This window comes from Emydura macquarii, unplaced genomic scaffold (assembly GCF_026122565.2).
Source record: "Emydura macquarii macquarii isolate MOO-44397 ecotype Brisbane River unplaced genomic scaffold, CSIRO-AGI_Emac_v2 contig_2768, whole genome shotgun sequence".
NCBI classification, from domain to species: Eukaryota; Metazoa; Chordata; order Testudines; family Chelidae; genus Emydura; species Emydura macquarii.
Genome location: NW_027132905.1, coordinates 30,500,490 through 30,521,721, shown reverse-complemented (window position 1 = coordinate 30,521,721; position 21,232 = coordinate 30,500,490). Strand labels below are relative to the sequence as shown.

General features: G+C 36.7%; 1 protein-coding gene across 19 annotated transcripts in view; it reads right to left on the bottom strand.

Annotated features, from left to right (window-relative positions):
• Window positions 1-21,232, bottom strand: part of ANKHD1 (ankyrin repeat and KH domain containing 1) — a 209,125-nt gene that overhangs the window by 45,701 nt on the left and 142,192 nt on the right. For 16 of the 19 annotated variants that reach the window (XM_067566852.1, XM_067566854.1, XM_067566860.1 and 13 more), the window contains one exon: window positions 6,259-7,008. The exons of the other annotated variants lie outside the window; for them this stretch is intronic. In XM_067566852.1, the coding sequence (XP_067422953.1) occupies window positions 6,259-7,008 (750 nt within the window). The remainder of the gene's footprint in view (window positions 1-6,258; window positions 7,009-21,232) is intronic. 19 annotated transcript variants of the gene reach the window in all.

Here is a 21,232-nt window from a genome sequence, read left to right as displayed (position 1 = left end):
AAGTGAACTAAAAAGAACAACTGTTTAAGGAGTCATTTATGACCCTGATTAGACTTCCCAAGAATTATTTTAGCAATTTGAGATTTGCTACAGGAAGTTCAGGGCAACTTCAAGATGATTAAATCCTACTATGGCTTAATCCTATAGTATTAGGTAAACTACAGTGTTCCAGAGGAACAATAATATGAACACGTAGCAATATATGCATTCCAGATTTTGGCTATCACTTGTGGCACAGCTTTGCATTAATGGTATTAAGATAATTTGTAATGGTGCAGCACACTGTACAAAAATTAGAAGGATGGTGTGAATCAGACTACATTGCTATGGCAAAAAATAACGGGATTAGAGACAAAATATCCAACGGAACTCTGCAAAACAGATGCTCAGATGGGATAAGTCCGATTTATCTGCATCAATTTAAAAAAAACAAAACAAAACATGCACACAACTATTCTTTACTACAGTGGAAAAAGAACAGAAGGAAATTTTTTTTCCCTCTGGAAATGACCCTTCTTGGTAGCATTTCATAAGCAAAAAAGTCCTACTTTTCTGGATAACTTCTAACTCTGTTTTTAACCTCCCAAAAGCTTACAAAATTTTATATTTTCAACATATTCTTGAAGGTTGCAAAATCACTTCTAGTACACAGCACCAGTGAAGTACATCAACCTCCAAGACAGGAGGGTAGCAAACCCAGTGGAGCACAGAATGCTGCAGAATGGGGGGAAAAGGAGATTTTGTTCAAGGACACTGGGGCACTACAAAAAGTAGCCCTGGGCTTTTTAGCACCTGAAGAACAAAACTAACAACTATATTCTGATGCGCTGTAGTAAACTTGTGTGGTACTGAATCATGAGAATGAGGACCAAAAAATTAGTTTTAACAGACCTCTGAGAAAATGTGCATGACTCAGTTGGAGTAGATATGTTCCATTCATGACATCAAAAGTTATGGGTGCTGGGCAATAATACAAACACAAACTCCTAGTCACACAGAAGCCAAGTTTGCTGCTTTACTTCCAAAACAGACATATGCAGGCACACAATTTACTTTAGGGATTAGATGCACTTCTGTCATTTCATTAGGAAGTATTCAGTTAATATAGTTATCAATACATACAATTAAAAATAATCAGACTTCCACCACACGCAATCTGGGCTCTCTATAATACTTATTTTGGGAGAGCGCTAGTTTTAGATGCTTCCCTACAAAACACACTAAGACCTTTAAAGAACACAGTTATTCACAGCCTCTTCAATAAGCTTGTTTCCTGAATAAGTCTGAAATTTAAATGACTACTGATTTTAGGGCTTTATCATTTAGATCTTCATAAGTTTATGAAGGCCCTGAATTTTTTCAAAATGTATTTTCTTTAATCTTTGCTAATAACTTTAAGAAATAATCCTTCAAAGTATTAAAGGTATTACTGGTATTTTTTAATTTGGGAAAACTGATTTCAGGCAATCAGAATAGGAATCAACTGGTGTGGTACCCTGGCATTTTGTTCAAGGTCCATAGCAAGTTTTAAGCATTAAAACATTACAAGGTGCTAAGGCAAACAGAGAAATTGTGGCTGACTTGACAGTTGTAGTATGAAGGTAAAATTAGACACCAACTGCTACATTTATGAATTACTAAATATAACATTTGATTGTAATAAAGATAGTTGGCACTAAGAATGGCATCTAAAGAGAACAACTAATAATGTAGGCTCATGTTATTCGATTTCTCCATGAGATGTAAATTTGTAATATTTTAGTACTATCTAGTCTTTTTTTATAAGAACTTCCTCTGGATTTAAAAAAAAATACTCTAATTTAAAATCCTATTTTAGTAACCATCACCAACTACTACATTGTGGTCTATTAATCTTTTCAAACTAATGACAAGCTGCCTGGTAGGTTCAGATTGAACAACATTTAGCCAGTGTTATTTTAAACAGGAGTGTGTGTGTAGATAATTGTTACTTTTCCATACTATGCGTCAACATTTCCTACTTTGGATTACACTGGCAACCAGCATTATTCCAAATGCTTAGCTGACATTTCACAATGCAGTAGCACGAAGTCATCTTTAACAATGACCCCAGAAATAAATATTAACATGTCAATTTTGTAGAATCATTCACAACCATGGATTTCAGAGCCAAAACAAAAATTAGCAAAATTACTGCACAAGCATTCATAGAATCAGAAGATTACGTATGGTTGGAAGGAACCTCAGAAGGTCATCTAGTCCAACCCCCCTGCTCAAAGTAGGACCAACTCCAACTAAATCATTTATAAATCAGTAAACAAAGTTTACATTTTTAAATTCAGATTCAATCCACCAACCAAATCTCTCCAGGGAAAGAATTCCAGACAGAAGCAAAATGCAAAAGGTCTGTATTTTGAATAAAAAGGGTGACTGACCAGCACAAACTGAGAAGAGCAAAATTAGTAAATTGGATAATATACAAAAATTGGCAATAAAGGAATTTATCACTGTCCCAAAGAACTCACTAACAAGCTTTTGAACTTAATGTGGCTAATTGAGAAAGCTATTCATGTATGTATGCAATATGAACTACAAAAAACCACAAACTACATAGCATGTAACGTCTTGTATACCAAATTTGTATTGCAGTGGAGTAATGTACAATGAAGTCTGAAAACTGTGTCAACCTATGAAGTCTCAGAAGATGCAATAAGCGCTAATTCCTAGTATTCTGCACATTGAAGAACTATAATAGTTCCAGTCACCTTTATAAAATCCAATTAAACCCTGAAACTAATATAGTACAACTTCAGTGAAAGGATTCAGAATTAGATGTGTACTTTCTATAGCACCAATTAAAGAAATTCAATTTATACTTTATCATTAAGGATAATACAACCGCATTCACTTTGAATTTATGAGTTCAACTTAACTTTCCAAATTCTGCTTAATTACTACAGCACAGATGGCATGCAAGATCACAGACTTCATTAAGGTGAGTACGCAATGTGGGTAGCTTTAACTATAAATTTCCCTGATTATAAATTTAAGACTTCCAACTTCATGTTATAACTCAAAACCTCCCCTAACATCAACTGCCCTCTGAATCACAGAAGCCCTCCTGTAGAGGATGCACTAAACCACCAGGCTGCCAAGAATGATACAGCTCCAATAATAAGATTCAAGGAAGTTCATACTACAATACTTGGGTCTTGTTTTAATGGGACCTTTGAGAAGTTGCCACTGTTGTACAACCAGTGGTGACAGTGGAAACATTAATGTAAAGAGGGCACCAGTCATTGCCAGTATTTTTACCATTGTGTCAGCTAAACCTGCTTTGAGTTGGGTTACCATACAGAGTGAAAAATACTGAAGCACTTTCTACACGAATGCTCCCACAGTTGCTATCATTGGTGCAGTTCTACCAGGGACGGTGTAATCATGGGAGATTTCCCCAAGAAGGCTCTTTGAAAATCATTTTTTTTTTTTTTTTTTTTAAAGGAGGCTTTCAAGAAACACACTGAACTTGTTAGCAACTGCCATTATACATAAACACCTGTTAATGTGGTTACTGTATATAAGACTTCTTGATTTCTATAGTATTTCCTACTGCCAAACAACTTCCTTATAATCAACTTCCTGGATCTAATCGGCAAATTTGCTAGTGTGCCTTATTCAAGAGCACCTTGAATATGGATAAAATGTAAAATTAAGGTAACCTTCTCAAAGGTCCCATTAAAACAAGCCTAAGTATTGTAGCATGTTTAGGATACTTTTAAGATTTTTTAAATAAATGCATGCAACTTCATTATGAGATGTGAGCTCATGAGTTTGAGGGTTTAAACTCTATTAAAAGCTGTGTCATAATTTGGATTCTTGACAACGAGAACAAAGTAACTAAAATCTCTCCTGATCATCTTCAGGAGTTTAATTTACATTAATGAAAGACTGGAGAAAATATATGTTAGTGGAACAACAGCAATTTCAGTGACTGCCAGTAAATTTCGGTTACTACCAGTAGAAACAACATATGCAGTTAAATTTTCTGAAGTCCACTCATGGTTGTATTATTGGAAATATATTAAGATACATACTTGTGCCACTTTACTAAATTTAACTGGCACTAACTATCTAAAGAAATAAAAGTAAAAACTTCATTTTAGAAAAAAAATCAAATTTTCATAAAGAGATTCTTCTTCATCGGTTAGACTCTGTAGTAAGTCAGTTTTATGATATTAACTGATAGCAAGCAGGATATTTATGGTCACTTTGTTAAATACTGCACATTCTGAACATGAAAGGGTTTTCAGTTAGATATAAAATATTTGTCAAATAAATAAAATGTTTGTTATATAAATAAACTGAAGTTTTCAAATAGTAAAAATTCAGTACGTTTCATATTTCACTTTCAAGCTAACTAAATTTAGGAATGTACAAAACAACTCTCTCTTAAAGCATTAAACTATTTATGGTATAAGTTTAGAAAATTTAGCTATAACATTTTGTGGAAGATACAAAGTAACATTAGCACAAAAACCAGCTAAATTCCACTCTATTACTGAGTTGATCACTGCAAATTCTCCTTTCACCATTGCTGTTACATGACAAATTAAGACCATTTAGCTAGTGATTTAAAATGTGACAATGTGACTACTAGCCATTTAAATGTACATTGATTATACGCTCCTTTTAGAGATTTGTGCTAGACACACAAAACATTTGTTATAGCAATACCCAATCCCAAAATTCAGCTCTTGCAAATCACATATATTAAACCTAAGATTTTCCTCAATATACTCTGAAATTTCAGATTAGATTTTTAGTGAGAACATTTAAGAATAATCCAGGCTCACACCTGTTAAAAGGTAAATTAACTCCTGTTTAATGCTCTGAAGAAACATGACTTGGTGACAAGGGACCTAAAAAATGTCAGAAAGCAGGACCTACCAATCCCTCTCTCCCTTACATACTAGCAAGTTTCCCTTGAATTAAGTTATACATCACCCTCTAGAGGAAGCTGATCTTGTGACATTTATCGCAACTATCCCACAGTATCCAATATGGCTTGAGGGAAGACTGCAAAATTGCAGTCTGTCCTGATACATGTACTTGATTTTGGCAAGTTACTAATTTGGAGGTTGTTGTGAGACTGTTAGCAAAAAGTCTTATTCCATATTTCTAAAAAGTTTGAGATGAAATTAAGAGGATAGGGCAACGACTAACTGAAGAGGAAAAAAGACAGGAGAATAAAGACTAAGGGACAGACGAAAGGAGTTGAGAAGAGGTGAGAGATGTTGGATAAAAAACACAAACTAAAAGCAGGACAGTCCGGACTGACCTGCCTATGAATATAATTGTGGCTACATATTTAGATCTTTCACACCTCCATCAAAAAATAGAAATTCCGGTTAGATACCTGAAGCGAGCTTCACAAAGATGATACCTCTTTCCATAATGTAGCTAGCAAATGTAACCTTATGTGGGGTAAACCTTTATTCATCTCTACTTGTATCTTCAGACACTTATTGGGCAAGGCCAGGAATGTTTTGATTTTTGCTTTTCATCCAGACAGCCAATGTAGCATATTCATCCTGTGGGTCCACCACCATTTGATCCCTTGTAGCGTGCCACATTTTAAATTTTGTAAACAGTAATCATATTACTTAAACAACTGATATTTAGAATTTATACTGAAAACATGAGTCAATTTTATAAATAAGCACTAAAGGGACAGATGGTCTTGCATCTGTATTTAGAGTCTAGATTGTGTTTAAACTGTATCAATGCTTCCAGCAGAAAGAGTAGTGGTACATTTGTCAGTACAAGTGACAAAAATGTTTTCATACTTCACTGGAGACAACTGCCACACTAAATAAATCCATGTACGGTTATACGTAAAATTCTATAGAAGATTTAAAACAAAACTAGTCATGTTTTCAGGTTTCCTAATGGCAACTTCTAATTGCTCACAACAAGATTTCCTTAAAATATGATAAAAAAAAAAAAAAAAAAAAAGATGAGGCCACAGGGCTGCTATAATAGGTCTCCAATAAAAGGAAGTTTAGTGCTTTGTCTTCAGCAATTTGGCAAACAGATAGGAAAAAACCTCATGTTAGAATTTGGAAGAGTCTAAAGATTAATAGCACTAAGAAGAAAATAAATATTCTTAAGCAAGTATTCCCAAATTGGAAAACCGCAAGATGTGTTTTTGGAGGGGAGGAGAGAAAGGAAAACTGAGCACACAAGTTAATGCAAATATATGTATATTTCTTAACCCACCTGCTATTAGGTCATCAAGAGTGTCGGTAAGCGTCTGTGCTGGAGAGGCAACCATTAATCCGTCTGGTTCTTGAACTAACAGCCCCTGCCCATGTCCAGCAATTTGCTGCTGCTGTCCTACATTTTGCTGATTACCTAATACTTTCTGAAGTTCAAGAGAATCTGTCCCATTATAACCTAAATTACTGGAAAAATTACATTGCGGTGTTGGCAAAGGCTGGATAGGGACAAACTCTATTTGTTCAGCAGGTGGTGAAGACTGTTGCAGCTCATCATCTTTAGACAAGATTGTGTCAACCTGAGGTAACCCTGAAAAGTTATCCTCTGGTAGACCCTCATCTCCTTCCACTTCTGGGAAGACACCTGTGTGTGAGCACTGCTGCTGCAGGGGAAGTGGTGTGTCTGTCTGACCTTTGGTCTCCAAATATTCTTTGGTAAACTGCTGTTGTGTTTTCATCTGCAACTGCCTTTCCACTTTCTGCAGCTCTTTCAATATTTTCTTCTTCTTCTGTACTTGTTCTTCTCTGTTCTTTTTAAGTTCTTCAATTTTATCTTTATTCAAAGGTTCACCTTGAATTAATTCCAATGATTTAAGCTGTGCTTTTTCAATAGCACTAATTCTCTGTCCAAGTTCATTCAGCTTGCCTTCAGTCTCTTCTACTATGCATTCCAAAGGCTGGTATGGGTGAAAAGGTGGCAGTAGATCCTGATCTGCTACCTGCAGGGAACTTGACTTCTGCTTGGATGTACCTAAGCACATGAAAAATGTTTGAAAAAATGCCATGCTGAAGTTACCCCACACCTCCCCTCTCTCCCAACCCAAAACTTCATAACTAAAGCTGCACACCTGTCAAACCATATTAAGGTGAAGTAGATTATTAAAACCTACACTCCATATTAGGAGAGATGGCACAAGACAAACATAACTGGAATTTTAAATGCTGATCCTAATAATCCTTTGTAATATAGCTCTTTTAAGTTTAAAATGCCTTCTTGATGCTCACGACAATGGGTATCAGGGAAATCAAATCAGAAGGAGCAGCACATTTCTGTTTTAGTAATTTATTGACTGAGTGGTTTGAGTAAAGTTGCTCTAATATGCAGAGAAAATTAGCAAACTAAATCCAGCAACAGTAAAAACCCTCTTACAGACACCTAACTTTCAAAACCAAAGTTACAGACAAGGGTGTTCATACTGAAGGGAAACAAACTTTACAATGTATTGGTATTTCATTTCTGGACCACATTTTCCAAATTCCTCCCTTTGGTTCAGATATCAGAATCCTGGCAACAAACTTAAAAAAAATAAAATACCTGCACTATGGCCATGTCCACACTTGCACTTATGTCAGCAAAACTTTTGTCACTCAAGGGGTGAAGAAAAAACACCCCTCTGAGCGAGAAGTTTTCCTGGCATAAGTGCTCACATGCACAGCGGAAGACACTCTCCCATCAGCATAATGTGGCTACACATGAGCTCTTACAGCAATACAGCTGTGCCGCTGCAAGCTTGTAAGTGTAGACACGGCCTTATTTTTAATTAAATATGGACAATTATTTGTAAGAGTATGGAAAAGAAGAACAACCTATTTCTTGCTTGATCTTCTCCACTGAAGGGACACCACAAGAGCAGCTCTGGTCAATGTTAAGAATTTAAAAATCCCTCTTCAAAACCAATCTAACAAGATATAAATACTCCATCCCACACCAGCATCTATGGGTGTGCTTACAAGCAATCACAGCCCTGAAGGCCAGCCTCAATTTGAGAAACAGCAAAAAGTGTACACTGCTCCGTGATAGTTCCAACTGACCAAACTTACAAGAATAAATCTATGAGGTGTTTAGATACCAAATGTAATATTAATACGAAAAAAATTAAAAGGAGAGAAACCTTTAGCTTATTTTATCAGACACCAATTCTCACAGTAATAGTCATTTAATATGTTGAAAAAGTACAATAGGTACATGTTTAATTAAAGAGTTAAAACTTGAAAATTTACAAGCAGGCTAACCTAATTCTGCATCAAAAGTTGGAATTAAAAAAAATAAAGAATGAAAGTTTTAGACATGGCTATTTAAGAATCAAATTACCCAGATCAGAATATGTTGAAGAAAAACTCAACTTCACTATGCAAAATCTTAGATGTATAAAGATACTGAATCATTTTTAGACAGAATTACTCAATCATCTGGATTTCACAATTTTAGAATCATAGATTAATAGGGCTGGAAGGGACCACGAAGGGTCATCTAGTCCAGTCCCCTGCACTCATGGTAGGACTAAGTAATATCTAGAACATCCCTGACAGGTGTTTGTCTAACCTGCTCTTAAAAATCTCCAATGATGGAGATTCCACAACCTCCTTAGGCAATTTATTCCAGTGATTAACCACCCTGACAGTTAGGAAGTTTTTCCTAATGTCCAACCTAAACCTCCCTTGCTGCAGTTTAAGCCCATTGCTTCTTGTTCTGTCCTCAGAGGTTAAGAACAATTTTTCTCCCTCCTCCTTGTAACAACCTTTTATGTAATTGAAAGCTGTTATGTCCCCCCTCAGTCCGCTCTTCTCCAGGCTGAACAAACCCAATTCTTTCAGTCTTGCCTCATAGGTCATGTTTTCTAGACCTTTAGTCATTTTTGTTGCTCTTCTCTGGACTTTCTCCAATTTGTCCACATCTTTCCTGAAATATGGCACCAGAATTGGACACAATACTCCAGTTGGGGGCCTAATCAGCGCGGAGTAGAGCAGAAGAATTACTACTCATGTCTTACTTACAATACTTCTACTAATACATCCCAGAATGCTTTTTTTGCAAAAGCATTACACTGTTGAATCATTTAGCTTGGGGTCCACTCCTTCTTAAGCAGTCATTTCCCATTTTGTACTTGTACAACTGATTGCTCCTTTCTAAGTGGAATACTTTGCATTTGTCCTTATTGAATTTCATCCTATCTAACTCAGTCCATTTTCCAGTTTGTCCAGATCATTCTGAATTATAATCCTATCCTCCAAAGCACTTGCAACCCCTCCCATCTTGGTATTGTCTGCAAACTTAATAAGTGTTCTCTCTATGGCATTATCTACATCATTGATGAAAATATTGAACAGAACCGGACCCAGAACTGATCACTGTGGAACCCCACTCGTTATGCCCTTCCAGCATGACTGTGAACCATTGATAACTACTCTCTGGGAACGATTTTCCAACCAGTTTTGCACCCACCTTACAGTAGCTCCATCTAGGTTGTATTTACCTAGGGTGTTTTTTTTTTGTTTTGTTTTGTTTTTTTAAAAAGAGACAGTCATGCGGGACAGTATCAAAAGCCTTACTAAAGTCAAGATATACCACATCTACCGCCTCCCCCCATCCACAAGGCTTGTTACCCTGTCAAAGAAAGCTATCAGGTTGGTTTGACATGATTTGTTCTTGACAAATTCATGCTGTTACTTATTACCTTATCTTCTAGATGATTACAAATTGATTGCTGAATTATTTGCTCCGTTATCTTTCTAAGTACAGAAGTTAAGCTGACAGGTCTGTAATTACCCGGGTAGTCCTTATTTCCCTTTTTGTAGATGGGCACTATATTTGCCCTTTTCCAATCTTCTGGAATCTCTCCTGTCTTCCAAGACTTTTCAAAGATAATCACTAATGGCTCAGCTATCCCCTCAGTCAGCTCCTTGGGTATTCTAGGATGCATTTCATCAGGCCCTGGTGACTTGAAGACATCTAACTTGCCTAAGTAATTTTTAACTTGTTCTTTCCCTATTTTAGCATCTAATCCCGCCTCATTTTCACTGGCATTCACTATATTAGATGTCCAATTGCCACCAACTTTCTTGGTGAAAACCAAAACAAAAATCATTTAGCACCCCTGCCATTTCTGCATTTTCTGTTATTCCCCCACCCCCCTTAATTGAATAACAGGCCTACCCTGTCCTTGGTCTTCCTCTTGCTTCTAAATGTATTTGTAGAATATTTTCTTGTTACCCTTTATGTCTCTAGCTTGTTTGATCTTGTTTTGTGCCTTGGCCTTTCTAATTTTGTCCCTGCATACTTGTGTTATTTGTTTATATTCATCCTTTGTAATTTGACCTAGTTTCCACTTTTTGTAGGACTTTTTTTGAATTTTAGATCACTTAAGTAAGATCTTCTGGTTAAACCAGGGTGGTCTCTTGCCATACTTCCTATCTTTCTTATGCAATGGGATAGTTTGCACTTGTGCCCTTAATGTCTCTTTGAAAAACTGCCAACTGTCTTCAATTGTTTTCCCTTTTAGACTTGCTTCCCATGGGATCTTTCCTACCAATTCCCTGAGTTTGCTGAAGTCTGCCTTCTTGAAATCCATTGTCTTTATTTTGCTGTTCTCCCTCCTACCATTCCTTAGAGTCATGAACGCTATCATTTCATGACCACTTTTGCCCAAGCTGCCTTCCACTTTCAATTCTCAACCAGTTCCTCCCTGTTTGTCAAAATCAAATCTAGAACAGCCTCTTCCCTAGGATCTTTCTCCACCTTCTGAAATAAAAAATGGTCTCCAATACATTCCAAGAACTTGTTGGATAGTCTGTGGCCTGTTGTGTTATTTTCCGAACAGATATCTGACTAGTTGAAGTCCCCCATCACCACCAAGTCCTGTGCTTTGGATGATTTTGTTAGTTGAGTTGTTTAAAAAAAGTCTCATCCACCTCTTCTTCCTGGTTTGGTGGTCAGTAGTAGACCCCTACTATGACATCACCCTTGTTTTTTACCCCTTTTATCCTTACTCAGAGACTTTCAACAAGTCTCTCTCCTATTTCCATCTTAACCTCAGTCCAAGTGTATACATTTTTAATATATAAGGCAACGCCCCCTCCCTTTTTTCCCTGCCTGTCCCTCCTGAGCAAGCTGTACCCTTCTGTACCAATATTCCAATCATGTGTATTAGCCCACCAAGTCTCTATGATGCCAACTATGTCATGGTTGTGTTTATTTACTAGCATCTCAAGTTCTTCCTGCTTATTCCCCATACTTCTCGCAATAAGCACATGTATTTAACATCAATTATTTTAAAACAAGGCACTTCACCAAATCCAAGGAAGTATACCAGACATTAAAAGCAGAATGCTAGACATTAAGGTGAAACTCAAATGCAAGCAAAATTCAGAATGAATAATGCTGATTCACATACAAGTATAGTAAAAGGTTGTACAAAAAACCTTATTTAGTCTTGTTTTCTGTATTTCTCTTGCTTATGGAAGAATCCGTGCTGAATCTTCACCTGTCACCTGCATCATCTTCCCCTGATTCTGGAGCAGCAATTGCCCCACATACAACAGAGCAGCCTAAGGATTGTTCCATATTGCTCTGGCTGCAACAATCCCATTTGGGACCATGGTACAGGAATAGATCAAATATAGTGTCTTGTGCTCCAGCTCTACCCCACCCCACCTCACCTCTGTCCCCAAAATGCTGCCTCATGGGGTGAGATGAGGGAGCAGAAAACAGAGCAGGCTATGTCAGCTTTAGCCACTCAACAGTTTCCCTAAATCAGGAGGAATCCTCAGCAATTCAAAGTGGCTGGACCAGGGCTAAGGATTGAAGCCACTGTGTTTAATAGATAACTTCTCCTTCACTCAGCTTTGCTTCATATTGTGAGAACAGTGATCACTTTCAGACCCTTTTTGACTCTAGCTCAGCTCCTTCTGCCCACTTCATTAAAAACTCCTTTGTGATTGAAGATTTGTATGCTTTGTCTTGCTTCAGAACAGGGATTCTGGGGAAGTCTTAGGTTACTTGGACAGGCCATTTTAAAATGATGGAACTTAGGAAAATTTGGTGGTTCCTATTTCCAAAAAACTGTGTCACACTACAAAAATGGCTTGACCCAATGGAGACTTCAGCAAAGCTTTACCTATTTTTCCCACTGCTATAAAGTTTTCCAAAAAAAGCACCAATCACGGCTGATAGGTAAGGATCCAATTCTGTCATGGAAGTCATGGATTCTGTGACTTCAATGGACCTCTGTGAGATCTTCGGCTTCAGCCTACTATAGTGGTGGGGCCAGACAGGAGCAGCGTGGCCCTCAGCGCTGGCAGTCAGCCCCAGGGGCTGGGTCAACACCAGAGGAGTGGCAGGGCTGGAGCTGTTAGTCCTCCACCCCCAGGTATTTTTAGTAAAAGTCAAGGACAGGTTATGGGCTTCTGGGAATTTTTGATTATTGCCCACAGCCTATCCGTGACTTACTAAAAATACCTGTGACTAAGTCTTACTCAGAGGGAAAGTTTACTTTACAGAATTGAAGCTGCAGTCTGGGCTTCTGCTTAGCTGAACTTTGTAGTACCTACATGCTTTCCCTAGTGGTTCAGTTTGCCCGCCTGTAGGATTAGGCTTCTCAAGCAGTGCTTTTTATTACTCCCTGGACCTAGATCAAAGCAGAATTTTTATAGAACTCTATTTTGCCTATACAATCAATTTTACAATGATATGAAGAGGGAGCCAAATAATGAATATATACAATATATAGACACAAGTTTTCTCTTTATTCTTTGAAGAACTTATTCAGGAAAACAATAGAAATTTTTCTTTTTCAACAAAGATTCCAAAAGTAGAATTACAGGTCAAATGCAGGGCAAAAATTAATAGTGTTCAACCAAACAGCTCAGCTAAACAAAGGTTAGGTCAACCCAGCTACGTCACTCAGAGCAGTGAAAAATCCACATACCTGAGCAACATATTTAGCCGACCTAACCCCCAATGTAGATAGTGCTAGGTCAATTGAAGAATTCTTCCATCAGCGTAGCCTGCCTCTTGGGAGGTGGATTACCTATACCAATGGGAGAACCTCTCTCACTGGCACAATCAGTGTCTACACCTGTAGTGTTTGAAGTGTAGACTAGCCCAAACTCTGTGTGCTCAATGCCTCCACTAGCTTGACTCCCTGGGAATGGAAATAAAGTTTTATCTAATTTAAAAAATAAAATGGTTTTCCTTATTTGAAATTCTCAATGCTTCCTGACTTCTTGGAGATATCCCAGCATGCATCATTCTCTCACCGCATATACCAGAGAGCCTCCTACTATGTGTGATATTCCATCCATCCTAGGGCTTTGTACTATCATCATAGTATCTGAGTGCTTTCCAAATACAATTGATAGCAATAGCTGAACTGAAATACCAAGAGGATTTCAAAGAAGGGGCAATTTTATAAAAAATTAGAGAAAACATAATTTGGGCTGGTTGGTTGAGACTCTTAACATAGAAATCTGAGTTTAACTCAATTTTTGGTTTTGCACTGCAGTATACATTTAAGGTGAAGAGGGGTCAATTAATTTTAAAATATTGTAAATTAATGTAACCATTTTAGTACCTTTAAAATTAAGTTTTATAGCTAGACTAATCCAGTAGTTACATATATAGTCACTGAAGGTATTTTTCAAGTTATTTCCTTTTACCTTGATAAAATACATACAGGTATAAGGAAAGAAAATACCAAATCAGTTGTCTCCAGTCAACTTACTGTCAAATTAAAATGTTACTCTGACAAAGGTTTAATAAATCTAGCTTCACAAGAATCTTTTTCCTTGAAGTCTCTTGCTGAGAAACTAAGTATTAGATGCTGAGCTACCCTCCCATCCTTCCCAAGGTTATTTTATTGTCGTCCCTGGACTTTTGCTAGAAAGGGGAGCTCAGACAGCCTCTCCCTGATAGCTAATGCTATCCTTCAGGAAAGCGAAGTTGCAATTTAACAAAACTAGATTATAATTATAACTGTTTCCAGATTTTAATGCAAACATTAACTTTATCCCCCTACTTGGGGAGAAAACCAGCCTGGTTATCACATGAAAAGCTTCTTTTTAATTCTCCCTTCTAAAAATACATGAATTCTAACAGCATCAGCATGGTTTTGTACAAAGATCTCACCCTTCTGGTTTATATCAGGTATAGGAGGCTCTTAGGCCTATCCTGCAGTGGTGTATAGAGTCCTTTAAGTCTGTGGCTTAAATGTTCAAGGTGGATATGGGAAAAACTGATCTGTGACCTGAATCCAGAGTATCCAATCTCTAACCATTTACAGGAAAGATTAATCCAGTCCACAGCATGGTGTTGGATAAATCTGGGGATGGTAGTGTGGACAGTAATGAATTGCATGTTTTTCACCTGCAATTATGACAGCAGGGAGGTGTTTAATCATTTAGTCTCTAACTAGTGGGTGGGTTCAGTTTTCAGAACATTACAAAACTTTCTGCAGGACAGTAAATATCTGTGGCCTGTAATTTTGGGGATGGTATGAGGGGGTAAGAGGGAAGAATAGTGTTTGAATCTTACATGAGTTTATTAAGACTTTGAAATTTATACTGTAGTTCAAAACGGTTTTTGTTAGTAACTACAATCTTCAAGTATTTAAAAATTAATATCTAAAATATGTTTTTCTGGAATAATCCAAAATTCACTTCACACTTTCAGAGGCTTAATTGCAAAGATCTACAAACTGTATCAGTTGAGCACAGTCATGAGGTTTGCTCTGACAGCAGATCCAAAATGGTCACATTGATGATGGATTTCATGGTTCCACAATTAAGTTCTGCAGGAGGCCACATTCAGCTATACTTGTGACGCCATTACTTAAGACTGGGATATCAAATGTAACATTATCACTTCACTACAGCATAAAATGAAAGGGAAAGATGGACTGATGGCAGAAATCTTCATTCAAACAAATCACATTTTAAATAAGCAGGTTATTTTCAGATCTCCTTGGTGTATAACTATCCTTAACACCTACTGCATTTATAGATACAGCAGGTACCTAAGATCAAGGCAATGTTCATACTTAGACTTTTGAAATACAGATGCAAAAGTTTAAAGCTCAAATGCCAGGCAATCATGAATTAAGTCAAGCCTTTAAAATTTTCTTTTCTTTTTAAGATTAATTTTTAACAGGTATCAGTGGACATCTGACACATTGGTACAAAGAGTAATAAAAATTCAATTGATTTATGTCAATTTACTTAGGAAGCTTTAACATGCAGATTCATATTACAGATTGCTGAACGAGAGTGATTACAATTTTAAACACACACTATGTATGCTAATTTAATAGGCTGTAAATACAGAACCCAAATCATAACTCTGCAATAATTTATTTATACCACAATATAAAAAGCCATGTAAATACTCAAAGTGTCTTATTTAAATTGTATTAATGTTCTGTATTTAATTGTATGCATAAAATCATTAGAATTTTGCAAGTTAGTTAGCAGAGTTACTATATCTGGGATAATTTGTTTGTTTGTTGGGATTCCCAACAAGTAAGTTTTTTATTCCCATATTATAAAAATCTGTTTATATTGCTATAATTTTTTAGTTTTATACCAGTTATTGTAAGTTATTTTAAAAATATGCATATTAAGAACAGCTGTAATTTGATAAGCATGCACAATTGTGCATCTTAAATCTGACTTTATACTCAAAACTATAATGCCATAGATAGAAACACAAGATTGACTTCAGTACATGAGACCATAAGAACAGCCATACTGGGTCAGACCAATGATCACTCTAGCCCAGTATCCTGACTTCTGACAGTGGCAATCAAGTGATTCATCCAGTCAGCCATTTCCAGCCTCTGGCAAACAGCAATCCCTGCCTATCCTGGCTAATTGCCATGGATGGACCTATCCTTCATGAACTTATGTAGTTCTTTTGTGAATCCCATTATAGTCTTGGCCTTCACAACATCCTCTGGCAAAGAGTTCCAAAGGTTGACTGTGCGTCGTGTGAAGAAATACTTCCTTCTGTTCGTTTTAAACCTGCTACCTATTAATTTCATTTGGTGACCCCCTAGTTTTTGCGTTTATGAGGAGTAAATAACACTTCCTTATTTACTTCCTCCACACAATGGTCAATATAATTTTTAAAGCCAGCACTGCAACACCTACTTTAAAGAAAAAGTTGGGAAAATTAAAAGAAACATCTAATCTCCAAAGCAACTGTTTGAGTTGGTCTTTATAATATTTGTTTAGCATGGAACTAAGGTTGAGGGCCACTGAAAAACCAGTTGTTGCTAGAAAAGAATGTCAATAACTATTAGGTAATCTCAAATGACATGGGAGAAAGTTGCTCAATACATGCTCAGACAGTAAGAAAGTGGAAGCAAGAAAAGTAACAAGAATAAATATTTAAGAACAGGCTACACAACCATTTGCTAGTTTCTTCATTTGCAACGAGTAACATCATTTGCTCTACACTGCTTAGACCTCTCCCCATCATGGTTTTCTCCAGGGTCCAATCCTACCACTCATAATCCCACTCTTGACCCTATGTTTTGAGAATTCAACCCTGACTATCACGTTCATGCAAAGAATACCAAAGTCATTGCTTCAGTCCTTGCCTTATCTTTTACCTGCTTCAAATCCTCGATCTCATATTAAATTTTCATAAACTCAATACATCTCAAACTGGAATTCAAACTGACAGTATTCCTTTCCAACTCTTTATTCCCTTCACTGAAATCTTATTAACTTTACAGGTAACTGTTTGGTTTTACTCACAGATCTCCCAAGTATATAAATAGTCATACTACTCCAAAGCATTGCAACACAATACCTTGACTATTCTCAAATTCATTCATATCGCTCTCTCCTCTCATCTAGGTTGTAATTCTTTCACAGTCTTCCTACATCTCAGTATGTACTGCAAAGCTAAATTTGTGCAAAACTTGGCTGTTGTCTTCACAGACTTGATTTCCATCAAGAAATTCAATACAATCTTTCATCCCCATAGTTTTAGGTCTTCCAGGAATTTGCCATTCCAGTCATTCTGACTTCTGATCTGTGTGCTATTCCCTACAGAGCCCTGGTCTACACTACAAATATGTTGGTGTGGAAAATCCATATCCCTGAATGACACAGTTATACCAGCCTAACTTCTGGTGTGAACAGTGCAATGTCGACAGGAGAGCTTCTCTGCCTGACAGTAGCAACTGTCTCATGGGAGGTTGAGTACCTACAACAACGGGGGAAGCCACAGCTCTCCCATCGATATAGGTAGCATCCTCACTAAGCACTACAATGCACAGCTGCACCACTTCAGAGATTTAAGTGTAGACAAGCCCAGAGAAACCAGTTTGTCACCTTTCACAATGAATGACAGATCTCTCCCTATGTTGCCCTTCTAAAGTCCAAGCTCTAAACTCTTAAATTTTGAGACATTTTTGGAATATTAATGACATCTCTAAGATTTGTGTTTTTTTACTTACCTAAATAGCAGACTACTGTTTCACAGCAATAGCAGAATCTACAGGGACTTGGGTATCATCTGCAAGTTTGGTCATGGTATTATTTATCCCCCCCAAATATCTGACACAGTGAGATTGGAAACAGCGATATAGAAAACTACTTGCTTTTTAAAATTTTAGTTGGTCAAAAAATGCTTTAGAGTGTGGACACTACTCTTCACCATTGTGTCACAAACATCTTTGGACCAGATACCACAATTTAACAACCATTGTTCTAGAACAAGAATTTTTACCTTAATGATAAAAGGCTGGGTTTCTATTGTCTGTCTAACTTTATAAAGATCAGTCATTTTAGAGGGATAGACGGGGGTTGAAATGTAATTGCTAGCTAATCTGATCACATTCCAGTTCAGCTCTCAATTTGGCAGTCTTGAGCAACATGACTTTGCCTGCAGGCGTCAGAAGTTAGAAGACAAACTGCAGAGCTTAAGGAAGTCTGGGATTTGTTTTCACCCATCCAGTTAACAGCAGTTAAAGACAGATTTCCGAAAGTCTTCAGCTAATTTTATACTGACTTACTGAAATCAGGGCATAAATCAGAACTCACTTCAGCAAGAATGATAGATACCCTCTAAGAAATATTTCCTCACTGGATCAGATATCTACTGTACAATATTTGCATTTATACACTGGCAATCACTGTACCTCTAGATATTCAATATCAGCTTTTTGTAATTTTATTCTAGTTAAAAGTCAGATTCAGTCCATTTCTCATCACGATTGGACTTCAGAAGGCATAAACCCATAGTTTATTATTTTTAAAATGTATTTAATGGCTTATTCAAAGAATAAGCTCCAAATAGCCTTCCTCTGATTTTTAGATTGAATCAGACTATATTTTTAAAAATCTCTAAGGTTTAGGGTTAGATTTTCAAATGCACTCAGCACTAGCCTGACTCTGTTCTCATTGACTTTAGTGATAAAGCTCTCACTAACTTCAATGGGAACAGAGGCAGGGCAAAACTGAGCACTTATGAAAATCCTACATATAACACTGAGGTTCAGTTTATTAAGGAACTCAGCTCAAAGTCCTGGTGATAACAGAATTGGACCAATTATACTTGTGTCAAAATATACAGTACAGATTACTCAGCTACATGGACTCCATTTGGCAAATTTTCAGAAAAACAGTGAATAGAAAAATGGTTAAGAGCCTACACAATTTTTCCACATATAGCTCCTAATGAATACACTACTCTCACCTATATCCTCGATCCTTTAACACAAAGGGAGACAAAACTCTCAAACATTTTATCCCCGTTGATGTTTAGGTGGGCTTATCTTTGACTGCTATTTCTGTGAAACGCCCACAGAATGCATATTAGTAATTTACCCATTATACAGATATAAATTCTATAGTCTGTTATATTACATCACACTGTAGCTTTGCTTATAAATATATTAAAAAAACTTGTCAGAATCCCTCTCTTTACTCTGATTATTCTCTTTACATTAATCCTTTTAATTAAAAACCTGGAATCTACAAACTGTAGGTTCTACTCTGTACCTTAGTAACAAGTATTTGCATTTACTTTTGGCAGCCAAAGATTCGCTGGGCACAAAGAAATGGATATTTTTCCAACTCAGTGTTAAAGCAGAATAATTCTGATCAACATGTATTTAAAGTCTTTCAGGAGGGTCCTGTAAGGTGGCAGACATATAATATTTGCCCACCAAATATATTACTTCTCCAAATGTCTACATAAACTAAAAAGGCCAAATCCTGCCAGCTTGTTTCAACAAGTGAGGTACTCTGGATCTATGATTAGTATGCACAGACTAGGGTGAGCAACTGGCTTGTATGTGGTTGGTGGGGTCTCAAACAAAAAGACAACTGAAGTAAGAAGGGCAGTATTTCTAGCATCCAGGAAATGTAAATAAAAGTGTAAGTTGTTGCCTCAGTGGGTATTGAGAATTGGTGTGAATGATTATGGAATATATGTAAAGTGTAAGTTGTCAAAATGATGCAGTCTATCAACTACATTGGGATTGTGGGATGGACTGGATAGATTTTGTATCTCTGTGCAATATGAAAGAGGAGATATTAGTGTAGCTCTATTGCAATGGGAGAAAAAATCAGAGGAGATTCTGGCTGGGTAGGTCTGTATACAGGAGTTGGATGATTAGTACAGTATGGGATGGTACAGTGAGGATAAGAGACTAAGTGTTGATGATTTACAGTGTGTGGATGTAAAGATGTTTTGGGGTAAGGATAGCAGATAGTTGGCAAAGTACAGATATTTATGTAGCTTAATTTCCTGACTTTCAAAAACTCTGCACCTGCTAGTGGCATGTAGTTTTAGGAAGAGAATATAAATTGGTATAGCTGTCTGTAGCATTCCTCTAATTTGTAATACAGAAATGTTGATGAAAGAGTACTTATCTTATACATCATTCTGCTGTTCCTCTCTAATACTCACTGATCAAGAGCATGTGTGAACCCAGTGAAAGCTGCTAAACCATTTCCCATTTAGGAAAACAACGGAAGAACGATAGTGACAAAATGCTGATAAATTTGGATATTGTCAGTTAAGTTTGTCAATATTAATTATTAGTTAATTTGTAAGCGCAATAGTTCCAAACAACATTTTATAAAGACATTTGCTTTCCAAGGACTTCCTACACATATTGGTGTATAATTTTTAAAAATTCACAATTACACTTCTAAAATTAAATTTTGAAAACAAAGGGGAATATTGTAACATTCACTGACTATATTCCATAGAAAATTAACTCAGCATATTACTGTTCTATGAATAACGTTTAGAGTGCAGAAGAGAATTCAAAGGTCCCTTTCTTAAACATTAGGTTACATTTACAAATTAAATGTAAGCGTAATGATCAAACTGACAGCTTTATATGATTTTTCTAAACTTTTTATGATTTTTTTTTTAAACTATAGCATCCTCTGACAGCTCTTTTTATAAAGCTAGAATAATTTAACATTGAATTAATTATTTGCAAATGGGAAGAAAGGAAATTGCCTTTGTTTTAAAAAAAACCCACATCTAAGTGTGCACTAAAAACAACAGGAGGGTTAGGTGCATTCACTAGGACATTAAGAGGATTACACCTGTTGGGGACTGACCGCTGGTGCAGCCTATATGATACTAGTACAAGTATAATGACACTAACAGGCTACATTTGCAGGGGAATGAATGGAAAGAGTTCTCTGGGCTAAAACAGTCTAGTAGACTTAATTTTAATATGTCAGGAAAAAGTAATTTATTAAAAGAAATTAAATAAACTAATGTTAAAAACTATTAAGATCCCCCAATTAGTTCAGTCCTGCTAAATTTTATCTGCTTACTTGCTGCAAGAGTATTTTTTGATGAGTCAAGAAACTAGTTATTTTTTTCCATCCAGATCAGAACTAGAGTGGATTGTGTATTTGACTGGTAAACGTTCATGACAGTTTTGCAAAATTACTCCAGAGTGCAGTGTAGCAAGTCACTATAGTTCTGCAATGCCACCACATGCATAGCCTGCCATTCATTATGTAACAGACCCATGACCACTTAAGATTTCAGTCATCACTGTACCATACACCATGGCCAGGGATGACAAACTGATGCACAGATAATGCATGGATCTTTCAGCTCTAGAGGTCCAGTACCATCACCTTAGCTAAAGGAAAACCTCCTTTGGTTGTGTCAGTATTGCTTATTACCAAACATGCAATCCAATTCCATTCAA